At 43.0% G+C, this 13738-nt stretch overlaps 1 protein-coding gene across 2 annotated transcripts in view; it reads left to right on the top strand.

The window, feature by feature from the left end:
• Window positions 1-12600, top strand: part of mark3a (MAP/microtubule affinity-regulating kinase 3a) — a 31677-nt gene extending 19077 nt beyond the window's left edge. The window contains exons 10-19 of one of the 2 annotated variants that reach the window (XM_030772626.1): window positions 129-248; window positions 3016-3115; window positions 4225-4337; window positions 4777-4921; window positions 5048-5247; window positions 5401-5501; window positions 5793-6032; window positions 6316-6342; window positions 11431-11475; window positions 12068-12600. In XM_030772626.1, the coding sequence (XP_030628486.1) occupies window positions 129-248; window positions 3016-3115; window positions 4225-4337; window positions 4777-4921; window positions 5048-5247; window positions 5401-5501; window positions 5793-6032; window positions 6316-6342; window positions 11431-11475; window positions 12068-12425 (1449 nt within the window). In that variant the 3' untranslated portion in view covers window positions 12426-12600. The remainder of the gene's footprint in view (window positions 1-128; window positions 249-3015; window positions 3116-4224; window positions 4338-4776; window positions 4922-5047; window positions 5248-5400; window positions 5502-5792; window positions 6033-6315; window positions 6343-11430; window positions 11476-12067) is intronic. The other variant, XM_030772627.1, reaches the window with a different exon arrangement.
• Window positions 12601-13738: the final 1138 nt, after the last annotated feature.

The raw sequence follows: 13738 nt of genomic DNA, 5'->3' as shown, positions 1-13738 counted from the left end.
CAGCTCTTGCTTCTTTTGTGTGTGTGTGTGTGTGTGTGTGTGTACGTGCAGGTCTGCTTCTCTAAATCTGTCCCATTAGGTGAATTTGCATGGTGTGGGTTTTTCTTAGTGTCACATCTGTTCTGCAGGAGCTACGTGAGCGTGTGCTGAGAGGAAAGTACCGGATCCCTTTCTACATGTCAACAGACTGCGAGAACCTGCTCAAACGTTTCCTAGTACTCAACCCCACCAAGAGAGGCACACTGGAGGTCAGTCTTTCACCTCTCTCTTCTCCTGTTTCCCTCCATCCCCAGTTCAACCTGCCGTCCCTCTGTCCTTTAGTCCTCTTGCAAACACTCAAAGCTTAATCTCTTCCTGCATTTACTCCTCACACTTCTATCTACCATGCATGTCCTACTTTTGACTTTATCCATCTCTCTCTTTCCCCCTTCTTTCATCCACTCAGAAAAAATCACTTCTCCTCCAGTGGGTTACATATTGTTCTTTTTTCGTGCGACTTGTGTTTGTACTCTGTAATACTGTAAATGGAGTTGTTCAAGAGTAGAGTGATATATGCCATGTGCTGCCTAAGGCTCAGAAGATATTCAGATCTTTTAAATATTTATAAGGCTCAGGACTGGCTGCTGTAAGCTGGAGCTTTTTACTGACTGAAACCTGCCCATCTTTTCTCTGTGACCAGTGCCATGTCCCTCCTGCCTCATCTCCCTTTATCTCATGGTACCTCCCATCTCCCCCTGAGTCCGTCCTGAGGGCAGCATGGCCAGGCTCCGTTGTAGCTCTTGTCTGAACACTGTTTCTGAACACTGTGCTGTAAGTGGTGGGACACAGGGCTGAATAAATAATGCGGTGTGAGAGAGGCTCATACAAAGTGCATCATGCCCCTTCACTCTCCGGAGATGGCAGATAACAGCCACACAAAAGTCGCAGTGCTCTCGCTACATGCAGCTTAGACATGCCCACAGCTAACCTCATACGTGCAGGAGATGAGCTTTCTGTCATTAGGCACCCTTGGTGTCTCTCTTCACTTTAGGCCTGAGTAATGTGGGACTGTCTGTTTCCATTTGAGCGACCAAACCTTCTGTAGTGGCATAGGACTGGGAGGTTTTCATAGCACTGTAACGTTTTAAATGTTTTCAGAGCACTATAATGTTTCAAATGTTTTCATAGCTCTGTAACGTTTCAAATGTTTCAATAACACTATAACGTTTTTAAATGTTTTCATTTCACTAAAATGTTGATGAGGACTAGCAGACATTGTTTTGTGGGAGCTCTGCGGACAGCACAGAACTATAAAAACTATGGACAATACAGTGAACTATAAAAACTGCAGAGCTGATGAAGTGACTGTGGTAACACCTGCTACTAGGGATGTCCCGATCAAGTTTTTTTTGCCCCCAATCCCGATCTGAGTCATTTAATACTTACTATCTGCCGATACCAAGTCCCGATCCGATACTTGTATTTTCCTTGGTAATACAGTTGCACAGTGCTTATTTCAAGTACATTAAAGTTATTAAAACCAATTCAATGTATATGCGTGACAACTGAATAGCAAATGCATTTAAAAAAAGATGGCTGCGGCCAAGCTGCTCCTTTTATTTATTTTTTTATTACTTTTATTTTACAAAATATCAAAATAAACCTTCTTGTAAAGCTTCGGTAGAGGAAATGTACTGTGGGAGTTATACCAATTATTCAAGTGGTTGAGTTGTCTAACTGTCAGTTACGTTGATACTTTTTCTGAAAGCCTCTTTTTTGTATGCTATCGTTATCAATCCTTAGTTAAGCGACTCTCTGTTGTCGTTAGTTTAGGCTAATTCGCATACATCATATACAGCTAAAGCGTTAGGTGTTTCAATTTTGAAATGATACCTTGGTTATTATTAGTAGCCTTGAGGATTAATGTCGTCGGAGTATGCTAACCTAAAAAACGTTAAAATTTAAAAGTTAAAAGAAAACCCGTTCGCCTGGAACGCGCCTCTGTATTCGCTACCACATGGGCTGGTCATTCAAAGTGATTAATTCAGTTACCCTCTCGGTAATCTTTTTGGCCTTGTCTCTGTCTCGAGGAAATTTCTCTCTCTTTTCAAAAGTATATCATCCAATGCGTGTTGCTTTGGAGTAGCCTTTACCTGTGTTACCTGAGTGAACTCAAGTGTGTTCCGCTGAGTTTTTATTTTTTAGGTGCCGTATCAAAGTGGTAGTAGCATATTGAACGCAGCTCTGTGTTACTACCGCATTGCAAACATTACAAGTGGCTTTTGGACTGTTTTCGTTTCCCAATTTAAAACATGTCCACACTGCACACATTTTAGCCACGTCCTGCCACAAATTATGCTCTCCGTTTACGACTCCTGCGTGACAGCTGACGTAAAACAAAGGGTCGGGCTTAGGGTCGTGCTCAGTAAAGCCGATACAGATCAGTTAAAAATGCCTTGATCGGCCCGATACCGATCTTTGAGATCGGATCGGGACATCCCTACTTACTACATAAGTAGAATTTTGGGTAACTCTTGTATGTCCACCTCCCTGTATTCTTAATAGAATATTATTAAAAATAACAGTTTTTTTTTCTTAATAGAACACTATTAAAAATAACAGGTTTTTTTCTTTATAGAATAATGTTAAAAATAACAGGGTTTTACTGTATAGAATACTAATAAAAACAACAGGGTTCTCTCTTCTGAGATTTTTATAGTTTACAGAACATTCCTCTCAGACCTCCAGCTATTCCACATTTCACATTTCAGGCCTGACCCATCCCCACACCCTCCCCACTCTCCCCCACACCCCTCTGATTCTTATGCTCCATAATTCAAGAGCTGCTTTACTACTGAGGAGGGAAACAATCAGCTACCACCTCCTCACACACATTACAGAATAGCACTTTCTCTGTGTCCAGGTGGTGCATCGACCAAACTTTTCGTTGTTGTTGTTGTTTTCGTGGGGAAGGATTAACAGCATGTCTTGTGTTTTGATGGAGAGGGAAGATTAACACTTTGTCCTGTTTTTCAGCAAATAATGAGGGACCGCTGGATCAACATGGGCTATGAGGAGGATGAGCTCAAACCTTTTAGCGATCCTGAGGATGATATCTCAGACCAGAAGAGAATAGGTACACTGTGTGTATGCGTGTGTGTGCATGTGTGTGTTTACATATGCATGTGTGTGTATGCATGCGTGTGTTTGGGTGGGTGCTTGTGTTCATGTGTTGAAGAGTCAGTGCTAACACCGCAGCGGTATAAAAGAGAGACTCTGGAGAGACACGCGATATTCTCATGCCATACAAGAGTGTTATATAACAGCTACAGCAGGGCCTGTTCTCTTTCTCTCTCTCTCTCTCTCTCTCTCTCTCTCTCTCTCTCTCTCTCACACACACACACACACACACACACACACACACACAGCTGGGGCAATTGTTGGTCACAGCTGGGGAAAGGGCATAAGGCCTCTCCATCCTCATACTGTGTCACGTTGAGTGAAACATGCTGGAACCCAGCAGCCTCTGCTCTGCAGACTGACAGACACAGACAGGTTGAATGTGACAGAGAGGGAAGAAAGAGAGGGGAAAAAAGAAGTAAATAAGTGTTTTTGCGTATGACAGAAAGCACGTGCCTAACTAGACAAGGGAAAAGTCCTCTGAAAGTAAGTGTGTGTGTGTGTGTGTGTGTATCAGACACAGAGAGACTTAACAGGACTGTTTCTCAGGCACTTAACACACGGTCTTCTCCTCTTCAGCATGTGTGTCTGACAGGAAACTCACCCACACACATCTTCGCCAACTGAAACATGTACCCCTCTCCCAGAGCTCCCCACTGAAACATGTACCCCTCTCCCAGAGCTCCCCACTGAAACATGTACCCCTCTCCCAGAGCTCCCCACTGAAACATGTACCCCTCTCCCAGGGTTCCAGCTGAAGGTCCTGTGTGTGGCTTTGGCTGTCTGGGGTTTACTTTTGATAAGGGTTTGGGTTGGCGTGTAGGAATTCCAGCTGACTGCTGTAACAGAATTTTGAATAGTCCTCTAACATAAAGTCAAAAAGAAAATTATTTCACACAGATATCACTCTTTCTCAGTAAGGGTCAATAGCAAGCCTATAACTGTGTTTCTGTTTTCTGTTTGTTTGATTATTTAAGAATTTGTTCTTATTAAGGAAACTGAGCGCTTCCATGTTGATAAATTTTGTGTGTGTGTGTGTGTGTGTGTGTGTGTGTGATTGTGCAGACGTGATGGTTGGGATGGGCTTCTCTAGGGAAGAGATCCAGGAGTCTCTGTCTAAAATGAAGTATGATGAGATCACAGCCACCTATTTACTGCTGGGCAGGAAAGCCAGTGAGGTGAGCCCATACACCTGTCAATCATCCACCGGGCTCATATAAAACTGGTCACTGGAGGTGACAGGACACACCTGTCAGTCAGGGGTTAGAGGGAGGGACCTCCTGGAGGCCTGTCATGTACACTCTTATTCTAAAACCATATATTTACCCTTCACTCCACCCAACTCTTAATACCACTAACGTATTAGGGAAGTCTTGATTTTTTAAAGATAAAACACAAAATGTATTGTCTTCTGTGACTAGACCCCACTGTCTGGCTTACATCAGTTATCCAGATCTTACACAATGTCACAAGATGGTCTTCAGTTCTTTATGGGGCTTAGTCTGGCTATAGTGAAGGTGGCTTTTACCAGATCCGTTTTGTCTGATAATGTGTTATAATAATGTGTGTGTGCGTGTGTGCTGTGTGTGCGTGTGTGCTGTGTGTGTGTGGCACCAGGCGGTCAGTGATTCCAGCTCTGGCAGTAACCTCTCTCTGGCTAAGACCAGACCCACCACTGAGATGAACGGCCAATCACCAGCTCACCTCAAAGTTCAGAGGAGTGTCTCGTCCAGTCAGAAAACACGCCGTCATAGTGACCAAGGTGACTTCACGCTGATGACCTCACAAGTTTCCAACCAATTAGTTATTATGACATTATATGTCGTAATGTTTCAGAGTTTCCAATCATTAACTGTTGTTTCTCTCTCTCTCTCTCTCTCTCTGTCAGTGGGTCCTGTCGTGTCTTCAGGTTTGAGTAACTCAAAGAGGGCAGTTCCCAGTGGGGACGGTGATGTGAAACAAGAGGTCGGGGTCACGCCCCGTAAGCCCCCCTCTCATAGTCCACCCAGTCCCTTATTAGGCAACGCCAACAACCCCAACAAAGCCGACATCCCTGATCGCAAGAGAAACAGTGCCATAACTACCAATGTGAGTGTCTGTGTCAGTTTGAGTGTGTATGTTCACTGACAGTTATGTGTACAGTTATTGTGTATGTGGATCTCAGTTTTAATCTGAATTTGAATTCCCCATCAATTCAAACTATAGAAAAACATTTATGCTTTTTCTCTGACATGGGTGCAGAATACCTCGGGATCTGGAATGTCTCGCAGAAACACGTACGTGTGCAGTGACCGCAGCAATACGGAGCGCCTGTCTGTGTTACCCAACGGGAAAGAGAACAGGTAGACAGGAGAGGGGGACCTCAGATCCGAATGCCTCTCTCGCGTCAGACACTCAGTTTGTTTTGTTGTTGGTTAAATTGAATGAGGTGACGTGATATACGTAGCTAGCATTGTGCTAATACTTTCAGGCCTCTAGCTAACAGACTGACTGTTTTAAGTTTGATTTTGTAATACACTAAAAGTCTCTCTCTCTCTCTCTCTCTCTCTGTCTCTCTCTCTCTCTCTCTCTCTCTCTCTCTCTCTCTTGCTCTCTCTCTCTCTCTCTCGCTCTCTCTCTCTCTCTCGTGTCAGTGTGTCTCTGTCTCCAGCCAAGCAGGAGTCTGGTGCCTCCACTCATAGCATCAGCAACGCTGCCACACCTGATAAAGTCCGTTTCCCACGAGGCACTGCCATCCGGAGCACCTTCCATGGCCAGCTGAAAGAGCGACGCACAGCGACCTACAACGGCCCCCCTGCCTCCCCCACGCAGACACACAGCCGCGGCAACACCAACAGCCTGCTCACCAAGCTCACCTCCAAACTCACACGCAGGTACACACACGCGCGCGCACACATACGACAAACACATCCCACTGGGCCTTTTCTGCACCACACATGTGAAACATATACTCAAGCGCACTCTGTTTTTTTTTTTTAGTCTGTGTGTGTGTATGTTTAATTTGAAAACAGGCTGACACAGGACAAACTCAGTTCATTAAACTGAACTTGCTCTGCTGTTCTCAGCTCTCTCTTTTTTTTGTCTCTGTGTTCAGTGATGTGTCACTGGTCCCCATCTTAGTCACTTATTTTGTTTTGTCATCTGTTTGTGTTGTAGAAACATGTCATTCAGGTTTTCCAAAAGGTAGGACATCAAGTTCAGTCGTGTGCGATTAATCAATTAAAATCAACCCTTAAAAAGATGAGGATTCTGCACTACTAACACAGTGTGCATTGCTTTAAACGGGCTGGGACTGGATGTGAATGGGTGGAGTGGGATTATTTGGCAGTGGTTGAATGGGCATGCCTAAATTCACTCTCTCCATGTTAATGGGATAAAACTAAACCAATCGATTGCCAAGAGACCTTCTAATCAAATGCGGTGTATCTTTCTGAATTGGTGTTGGCTGCATGATTCATACGGGTTTCCAAGCTGTCTCTCTTGGCTCTGGTTCTGAAAATCACTAATGTCTTCTAAAATCTGAAAATCACTAATGTCTTCTATATTCATGAACTAACCCCTGTGGCTCTGGGTTCTGTTCTGTTTTTAAAAGCCAACATCCTTTCCATACTAGAGTCAGTGTTTTTAAAAGTTAACATCCTGTACGTACAACAGTCAGTGTTGATGCACAGCTGTGTATCACTTCAGCCACAATTAGGTAACTGCTCAGAGAACAGGTCTAGAGTCAGTTCACTGCTGTATACAGATTGGAGTTTCTGTGCGGGTAACAGCTCAGAGAACAGGTCTGGAGTCAGTTCACTGCTGTGTTTGTAGTGACGTTTGGGATCTGTAGGTGGTAATTCTCACTGCTGGTTCAGTGTAGGTATTTAACCTTTTTTTCTTTTATCTGAGTCAGGATAACTTCAATTTTTCTTCTTTTTTCCTTTTTTCTTTATTTCTTTAACTGGACACTCAGATGGAATACTTTCTGGAATTTGTGATTCCTTCTGAACAGAGTTTGAAATTGATGCACTTCTCTTTACATCTCTGTTTATCTCTTATTAAAAAAGAATGAACTTTGCAGTCATCCAGACATGCAAATAATGTCATTGCTGTGCATAAATGGCGTTTGATGTTAGACTGTACTGCCATCTAGTGGCTATTTGGCACTGCGGCTAGGATAGACCCACTGCGCATCATCTTGATATCTACATCTTTTCTCATCTCTCTTTTCTTATTTTATTTCAACCCTTGTTCTCATCTGTTTTTCACATGTGATAAGTGTCTCGGTTGTATTTGGATAGATCCATCATCTCTCAGTTTGACTGCCTGTTCCCTTTGCCTAAATTGAACACACATATACACAGATTTCATAGAATTACCACAGTGTCTGGTAGTCTGTCCTTTTGTTCAGTGTCTGGTACCAACCCAGATGAGTCATTAGTGGATTACACTCATTCAGACAGGCCCTCACAGAACGCGTCTGTCATCACACTGTCTTTCTCTGTGCTGTGGAGTGTCCTGTCCAGTTTCTGTTCACTTTCTGCTTTCCTTCTCAGCTCTCTCCTCTCTCTCTCACTCTCTCCCTCTCTGTCACTCTCTCTCTGTCCTCTCTCTAACACTCTCTCTGTCTCTCTCTCTCTCTTCCCTCCTTTCTCCTGTTCATGTATTCAAATGTAACACACTGCTACAAACAGGTGGACACAGACACGCACACAGGCACACACACACTTGGATATTATATAGTATGTGAAAGCATGCTTTTCTCTGCTGTTCTTTGTTGTGTCTATTTCTGTCCCTCTTCCTCCTCTCTTTTCTTGTACCTCTCCCCCTTTTTCTACCTCTCCCTTGTTTCCTTCCTTTTATCTCTCTTTCTCTCTTTTTTGGTCCCTTCAGGGTCACTTTTGACCCGAGCAAACGGCAGTCCACTGTCAAATCTGGGCAGGCTATCTCCTCTACCCCCTCTGCCCCCTCCAACACTGCCACAAAGACCCTCAGTAAGTCTGTGCTCTCTTTATCCACTCTCCTCTCATTCTGCCTTCCTTTCGCAACCTTCCTCTCTCCACATCTCGCTCTGTGGAAAGCAGTGTTTTTTTCTTTCTTTATGCTTCTGAATTTAATTTTTTTGCAGATTCTGGAACAGTGGCTATAGGGAGTTGTAGGAATTGACAGGTGGAGAGTGTCTAGAGTAAGGGCCTGTAGGAACGCTGTGTACGTGTCTGTGTGTGTACGTGTGTGTGCGCGTGCGTGTGTGTTCATGTGTGTGTATGTGTGCGTGCGAATGTGTTTGTGTGTCTGTGTGTGTACTAAGGAGAGTGAAAGGGTGTGTGCGTTACGTGTGCAAGGACTGTCACTCTTCACTTCTACAAAGGACACTCAGGTGTTTCAGCACAAATGCACGGCTTTGCCCGCATGTGTACGGCCCAGTTTATGTGTACAGGTAACTACCAAAATAAAGGAAACACTCGATGAAATAAGGCTTAGCCAGCACACTGAAGGCAGGAGATACCACACCACTGCTGTGGTCTCTTGGTTTAAGTTAGATGCTAGTGATACTGGCAGCTAAAGTGAATGGAAGAGAGCTGAGTCAGTCTGATTGGGCGAGTGTAGCAGGAGATTCAGTCATGGAGACCGCTCAGTGTAGCAGGAGATTCAGTCATGGAGATCGCTCAGTGTAGCAGGAGATTCAGTCATGGAGATCGCTCAGTGTAGCAGGAGATTCAGTCATGGAGACCGCTCAGTGTAGCAGGAGATTCAGTCATGGAGATCGCTCAGTGTAGCAGGAGATTCAGTCATGGAGACCGCTCAGTGTAGCAGGAGATTCAGTCATGGAGATCGCTCAGTGTAGCAGGAGATTCAGTCATGGAGACCGCTCAAAGATGGAGACCGCTGTCAGTCATGGAGATTCAGTCATGGAGACCGCTGATCACAGGCATCATTTATACTGGGGACGTTGGAATCATGTCCCCACCACTTTTTGTGGTGGCCCATTTCGTCCCCACCAGATTTTGAAAGCCTTTAGTTAGTTGAACTTAATAATAAATAAAATTACATTGGTACAAATCATGTCATTAAGAGAGAGACCCAACATGCTTATTGACTGGTAAATCTAAATCGAAAACACTTACGTTGCTGCTGTGCACTCTTTTATGTATAACACAGCAATGTAACTTTAGTTAACATAGGGACACATGCCCACGGAGGTAATGTTAGATTCTCTGTGATTTCTCTGAAGTTCTGTTCAGTTGTGCAAGTTTGCTGGCTGCAATCAAAATGAAACGGAATGTTAACATTACTTGTTTCTAACGTGCTGCAATATGGCTTTGAGTAGCGATATCCATAAATCTAACACAGTATTTGGGAAAACATGCATAAGTGGAGTACTTGACAGACATAACTTAGACATGTCGAATATGTGGCTTTCATAAACTTTTTATTGTTTTACATAGCAGTGACTTTCAAAACACTAGAATAAAAGATGCAAATGCGTCTACCTTACCATGATGTATTATGTCATCCATGTAAGCAGACTGACGTTGTAGTATTGTAATACACATAAAAGGTACAAGCAGTTTTTAAAGGCAATCCTTGAAGGGATGCCGTCTACATCTACTGGCAGTATATGGCCCGCTGAAAAAAGGTGTGAACTTGTCGAACCCATCATTGTCCCCAGCACTTTTCAAAACAAATTGACACCCATGCCGCAGATGTTTGCTGATGTTTGATAGGAACGAGTAGGAGAAGGTGATGCTGCCATTGAAGTCCGAGAGAAAGGCAGATCTCTGTTCAACGCTGGTCAAAAGCACATGTTGACAGACAAGTCTTGAGATCAAACCAAACATACGAGCAGCTCTGAATCACAGGAGTCAAATTTCAGTCTAGGTCACAAGCTAGCAGTTTCACCACAAACAGCCTGACAGAAGCTTCAGAGAGCGTTGCTATGGTCAGGTTGCCCTGTGGAAAGCCGTTATTTACAAGATGAATTACGCAGTGGACACAGACAGTGGTGTACTGAGTCATCTTTCAGCATCTTCATAACATACAGACCCATACACAAACGCTGGGCCTGAGTAATGGTTTCCCAAACCAGTGGTTCTTTCAGTTCTGTTATGGTGTGGGATTCATCTCTTAATGCAGCATAGGTCCTTTTCCCCTCTCAGAGGGCAACATAAACACCATTAAATACAGAATCAGAGTCATTGTGAGTGATCACCTTCATTGTACAGATAGAGTCATTCCTGTCCTGATGGGAGCGGTCCTCCCCAGGATGACCTAGTCCTGAACCTCACAGCTTGTGTTGATGAACCTGAAAATCAGGTGAACCTCACATCTTGGTCATCTCAGTCAACAGATTTCAGCTGAATGCCTGCAGGAGTCTTTAGAGAGGAACCTTAGAATGCCCTTCAGAGCTCTAATGAGCAGTACACTAAAGGGATTTCCGGTGGAGGAATAGTATTGTGTTCCTGCAGTGGAGTTTCAGACATTTATAGAATCTGCGGGAGAGCAGTGAAGCTGTTCTGGTGGCTTGTAGTGTCTCAGTACACTAAGACACCTTGCTTTGTTTTGTCACTGTGTGTATTTTGACAGTTACCTGTAGCAATGTGTATTTTGGCAGATAGCTGTGTATATTTTGGTGATTATCTGAAGCAGTCTGTATTTTGCTGGTTACTTGTAACTGTGTGTATTTTGTCTGTTAGCAGTAGCAGTGTGACCTTTGACAATTACCTGTAGCTGTGTGTATTTTGACAATTACCTGAGGGTGTGTATATATTTTGGTGGTTACCTTTAGCTATGTTTATTTTGTTGGTTACCAGTCGCAGTGTGAACTTTGGCAGTTACCTGTAGGTTTGTATTTTTGTAGTTACGTATAACTGTATGTATTTTGGTGGTTACCTGTAGCAGTGTGTATTTTGTATACAGGTCTTCTCACATGACTCGCTTTCTGAACAGTCACTGTGTGAAGCTGCTGTTTGTGAATAATGGAGGAAGCAGGCCGGTGTTTAAACGAGCATGTGGTCCTGATTCACTGTGTATTCATCAGACAATTTAGTCTGTGTCCTCTGCTACTCTTACTCTATTATACTCATTACCATTCATTTCCTTCACAGTCAACCATCTGTACTCCTGTGCTATGCCTTCTCATTTTGGTTTGCTTCCACTACTTTCTGACTCACTCTCTTTGTCTGTCTCATCTCTCGTTCATGGTTTGAGATAATCACATACAAAACATGAACTATCTCTTCTTCCTTCTCTCCTTCTTCCTTTGCTTTTTTTTCTTTCTGACAAAACAAGAGTGTCAAGCGAGTTTGAGAGAAGCAGGAGATTTGAGGGCACAAGGTGAGATGTGTGTTTTTCTTTTTCTCTGTGAGCTCCATTTCCACCCTTAAGGATCATACAGCTCTCTCTCTCTCTTCAGTGTCTCCCTGGTGAAATTCCTTCTGTGCCCTGTAATGTCTCTAGAAAGAGCTTCTGTATACAGTAGAGCTGCAGCTGGTTTTTGTCTTTAAACTGAATACCTGGTCTGGCTTGGAAGTTTCTTTTGGCCCTTGTTTCTGAATGCAATGTTGGATGTCTCCAGTCATACTGAGATGATTATGATGGAGAATGCTGGACAACATTGGTATATTTGAGTGTATTTGCATGCTGTGTTGTATGATAGAATGGCTAGTTGCGGCCAGTTTGCCTCCTCTGATATGCTGTCTTGTTGTGCATGTGTTACACTCTCTGTGTCACTGCCTGGCTCCTTATGTCCATCAGCGCATGGCAGGTTCACCCTAAAATCAGTCTGAAATCATTTGTGATGCTTTGAGTTTATGTTGACTTCATTTAAATTTGACTAACAGCTGATACAATTTTAAATCATCTCTCATGCTCTACTCCTCTTATCACTTTCCATCACTCATGTCTTTATTTCCCAACCCCTGCCCAGTCGCCATGTACCTGGGGATCAGCCGAAAGATGAAGGGAAAGATGGGAAAGACGGGAAGCCCCGCTCTCTCCGTTTCACCTGGAGTATGAATACCACCAGTACCATGGAGCCGACGGCCATCATGAACGAGATTCGGAAGGTTCTGGACGCGAACAACTGTGACTATGAGCAGCGCGAACGCTTCTTACTGCTCTGTGTCCATGGTGACGGCCATGCCGACAGCCTCGTCCAATGGGAGATGGAGGTGTGCAAGCTGCCCCGCCTCTCGCTTAATGGCGTCCGCTTCAAGAGGATATCCGGCACATCTATAGCCTTTAAGAACATTGCTTCAAAAGTCGCCAGTGAACTCAAGCTATGAATATGTTTATCTGTAATCAATCTACATAAAGGAAAATGTGTTAAAAAAAAAGTGTTCAATTCTATATAGGGAGAAACAATAAGTTGTACAATCACGTAAAGTAGAGGTTTCCAAATGTTTAAAAACAAACCACATGCCATATGTATTCAAAAACATGTATAGACTTAAACGTTGCTTAAAAGCAATAATTTCCCAAAACTGTTACATGATATTGTAGTATTATTATTATTATTATTATTATTATTATTATTATTATTATTGCAAAATGTTTTATGGCTGCAAATGAAAAGAAGCATAATGAATGTCTGCCCCTCAACCACAGCTCTAAGCATCCAGACTGGAACGGACAGTTGCCAAGGCATGGCTTAAAAACTACAGTACCCATGGTTCTGCTGGACTTAGTTCTTTAGCAGAATTTTTTTCTGGGCCTGGTGATTTTTTGTTTGTTTGTTTGTTTCCATTTATTGTTTTTGCAGCAGGCTATGCTGTATACTTGACATAAATACTTGGTTCACCATGGCATTTTTGGGGTAAAAGACTGCAACTTTGAAAAAAACAACAAAGCTCCACAGTGTTGATGTGCTACACTTTTCTGTAGATCTTTTTTTTTTTTTTTTTCTCTGATAATACACAGTGTTTTTTGCTGTTTGTGATGCAGTACTGTGACACCACCAACAGTTAAACCAGGCTTGCTCAGTCTGAAGTCTGCTTCACTGCTTCATTGTCATTTTGAGACGATGTTCCTGAAAAAGGAGAAATCAATTATTTATTCATTTCTCATTTTCCCTACTCAGATATATTTTTGTGTAAATAATGTAACTTTTTTGCATTCATCACATATTGTCATTGTATTTTGCTTTCCCGGTCTCATGGAGAAATGGGAAGCTTTATGTAAACGGTCATTGCTAAGATTCACTACGGATTTCATTAAAGCGATCATTAACACTGTCACATGATCTGGAAACAACACTGTGTTTCAACTCACTCCAGCTCATGCCTCTTGACTTTAAAAAACAGCCATAAGAACAGAGATTCCTATACAGAGGATAGCAAAATGAATGGAGACACAGACCTGAATACATTTTAACTGCCCTTTTCCTTTACAGTGTCACTCTTCCATTGAATATCAGTGTATAAAATGTCTCACATTGGGTAATGGGTCATTTGTTAAAAAGCCAGTTGACCAGTTGTTTGGGATGAGGGTAATGGAAACTAATATACATGCCATATTTCAGAAATTCCCACCAAAGTTCAATAATGTTGTAAGACCCAGACATCTCATGTACAGCTTCACTTGCCTTAAGGCAAGTACC

The sequence above is a fragment of the Chanos chanos genome, chromosome 4 (genome assembly GCF_902362185.1).
Source record: "Chanos chanos chromosome 4, fChaCha1.1, whole genome shotgun sequence".
Classification (NCBI taxonomy): domain Eukaryota; kingdom Metazoa; phylum Chordata; class Actinopteri; order Gonorynchiformes; family Chanidae; genus Chanos; species Chanos chanos.
This window is presented reverse-complemented; position numbering and strand designations above follow the sequence as displayed.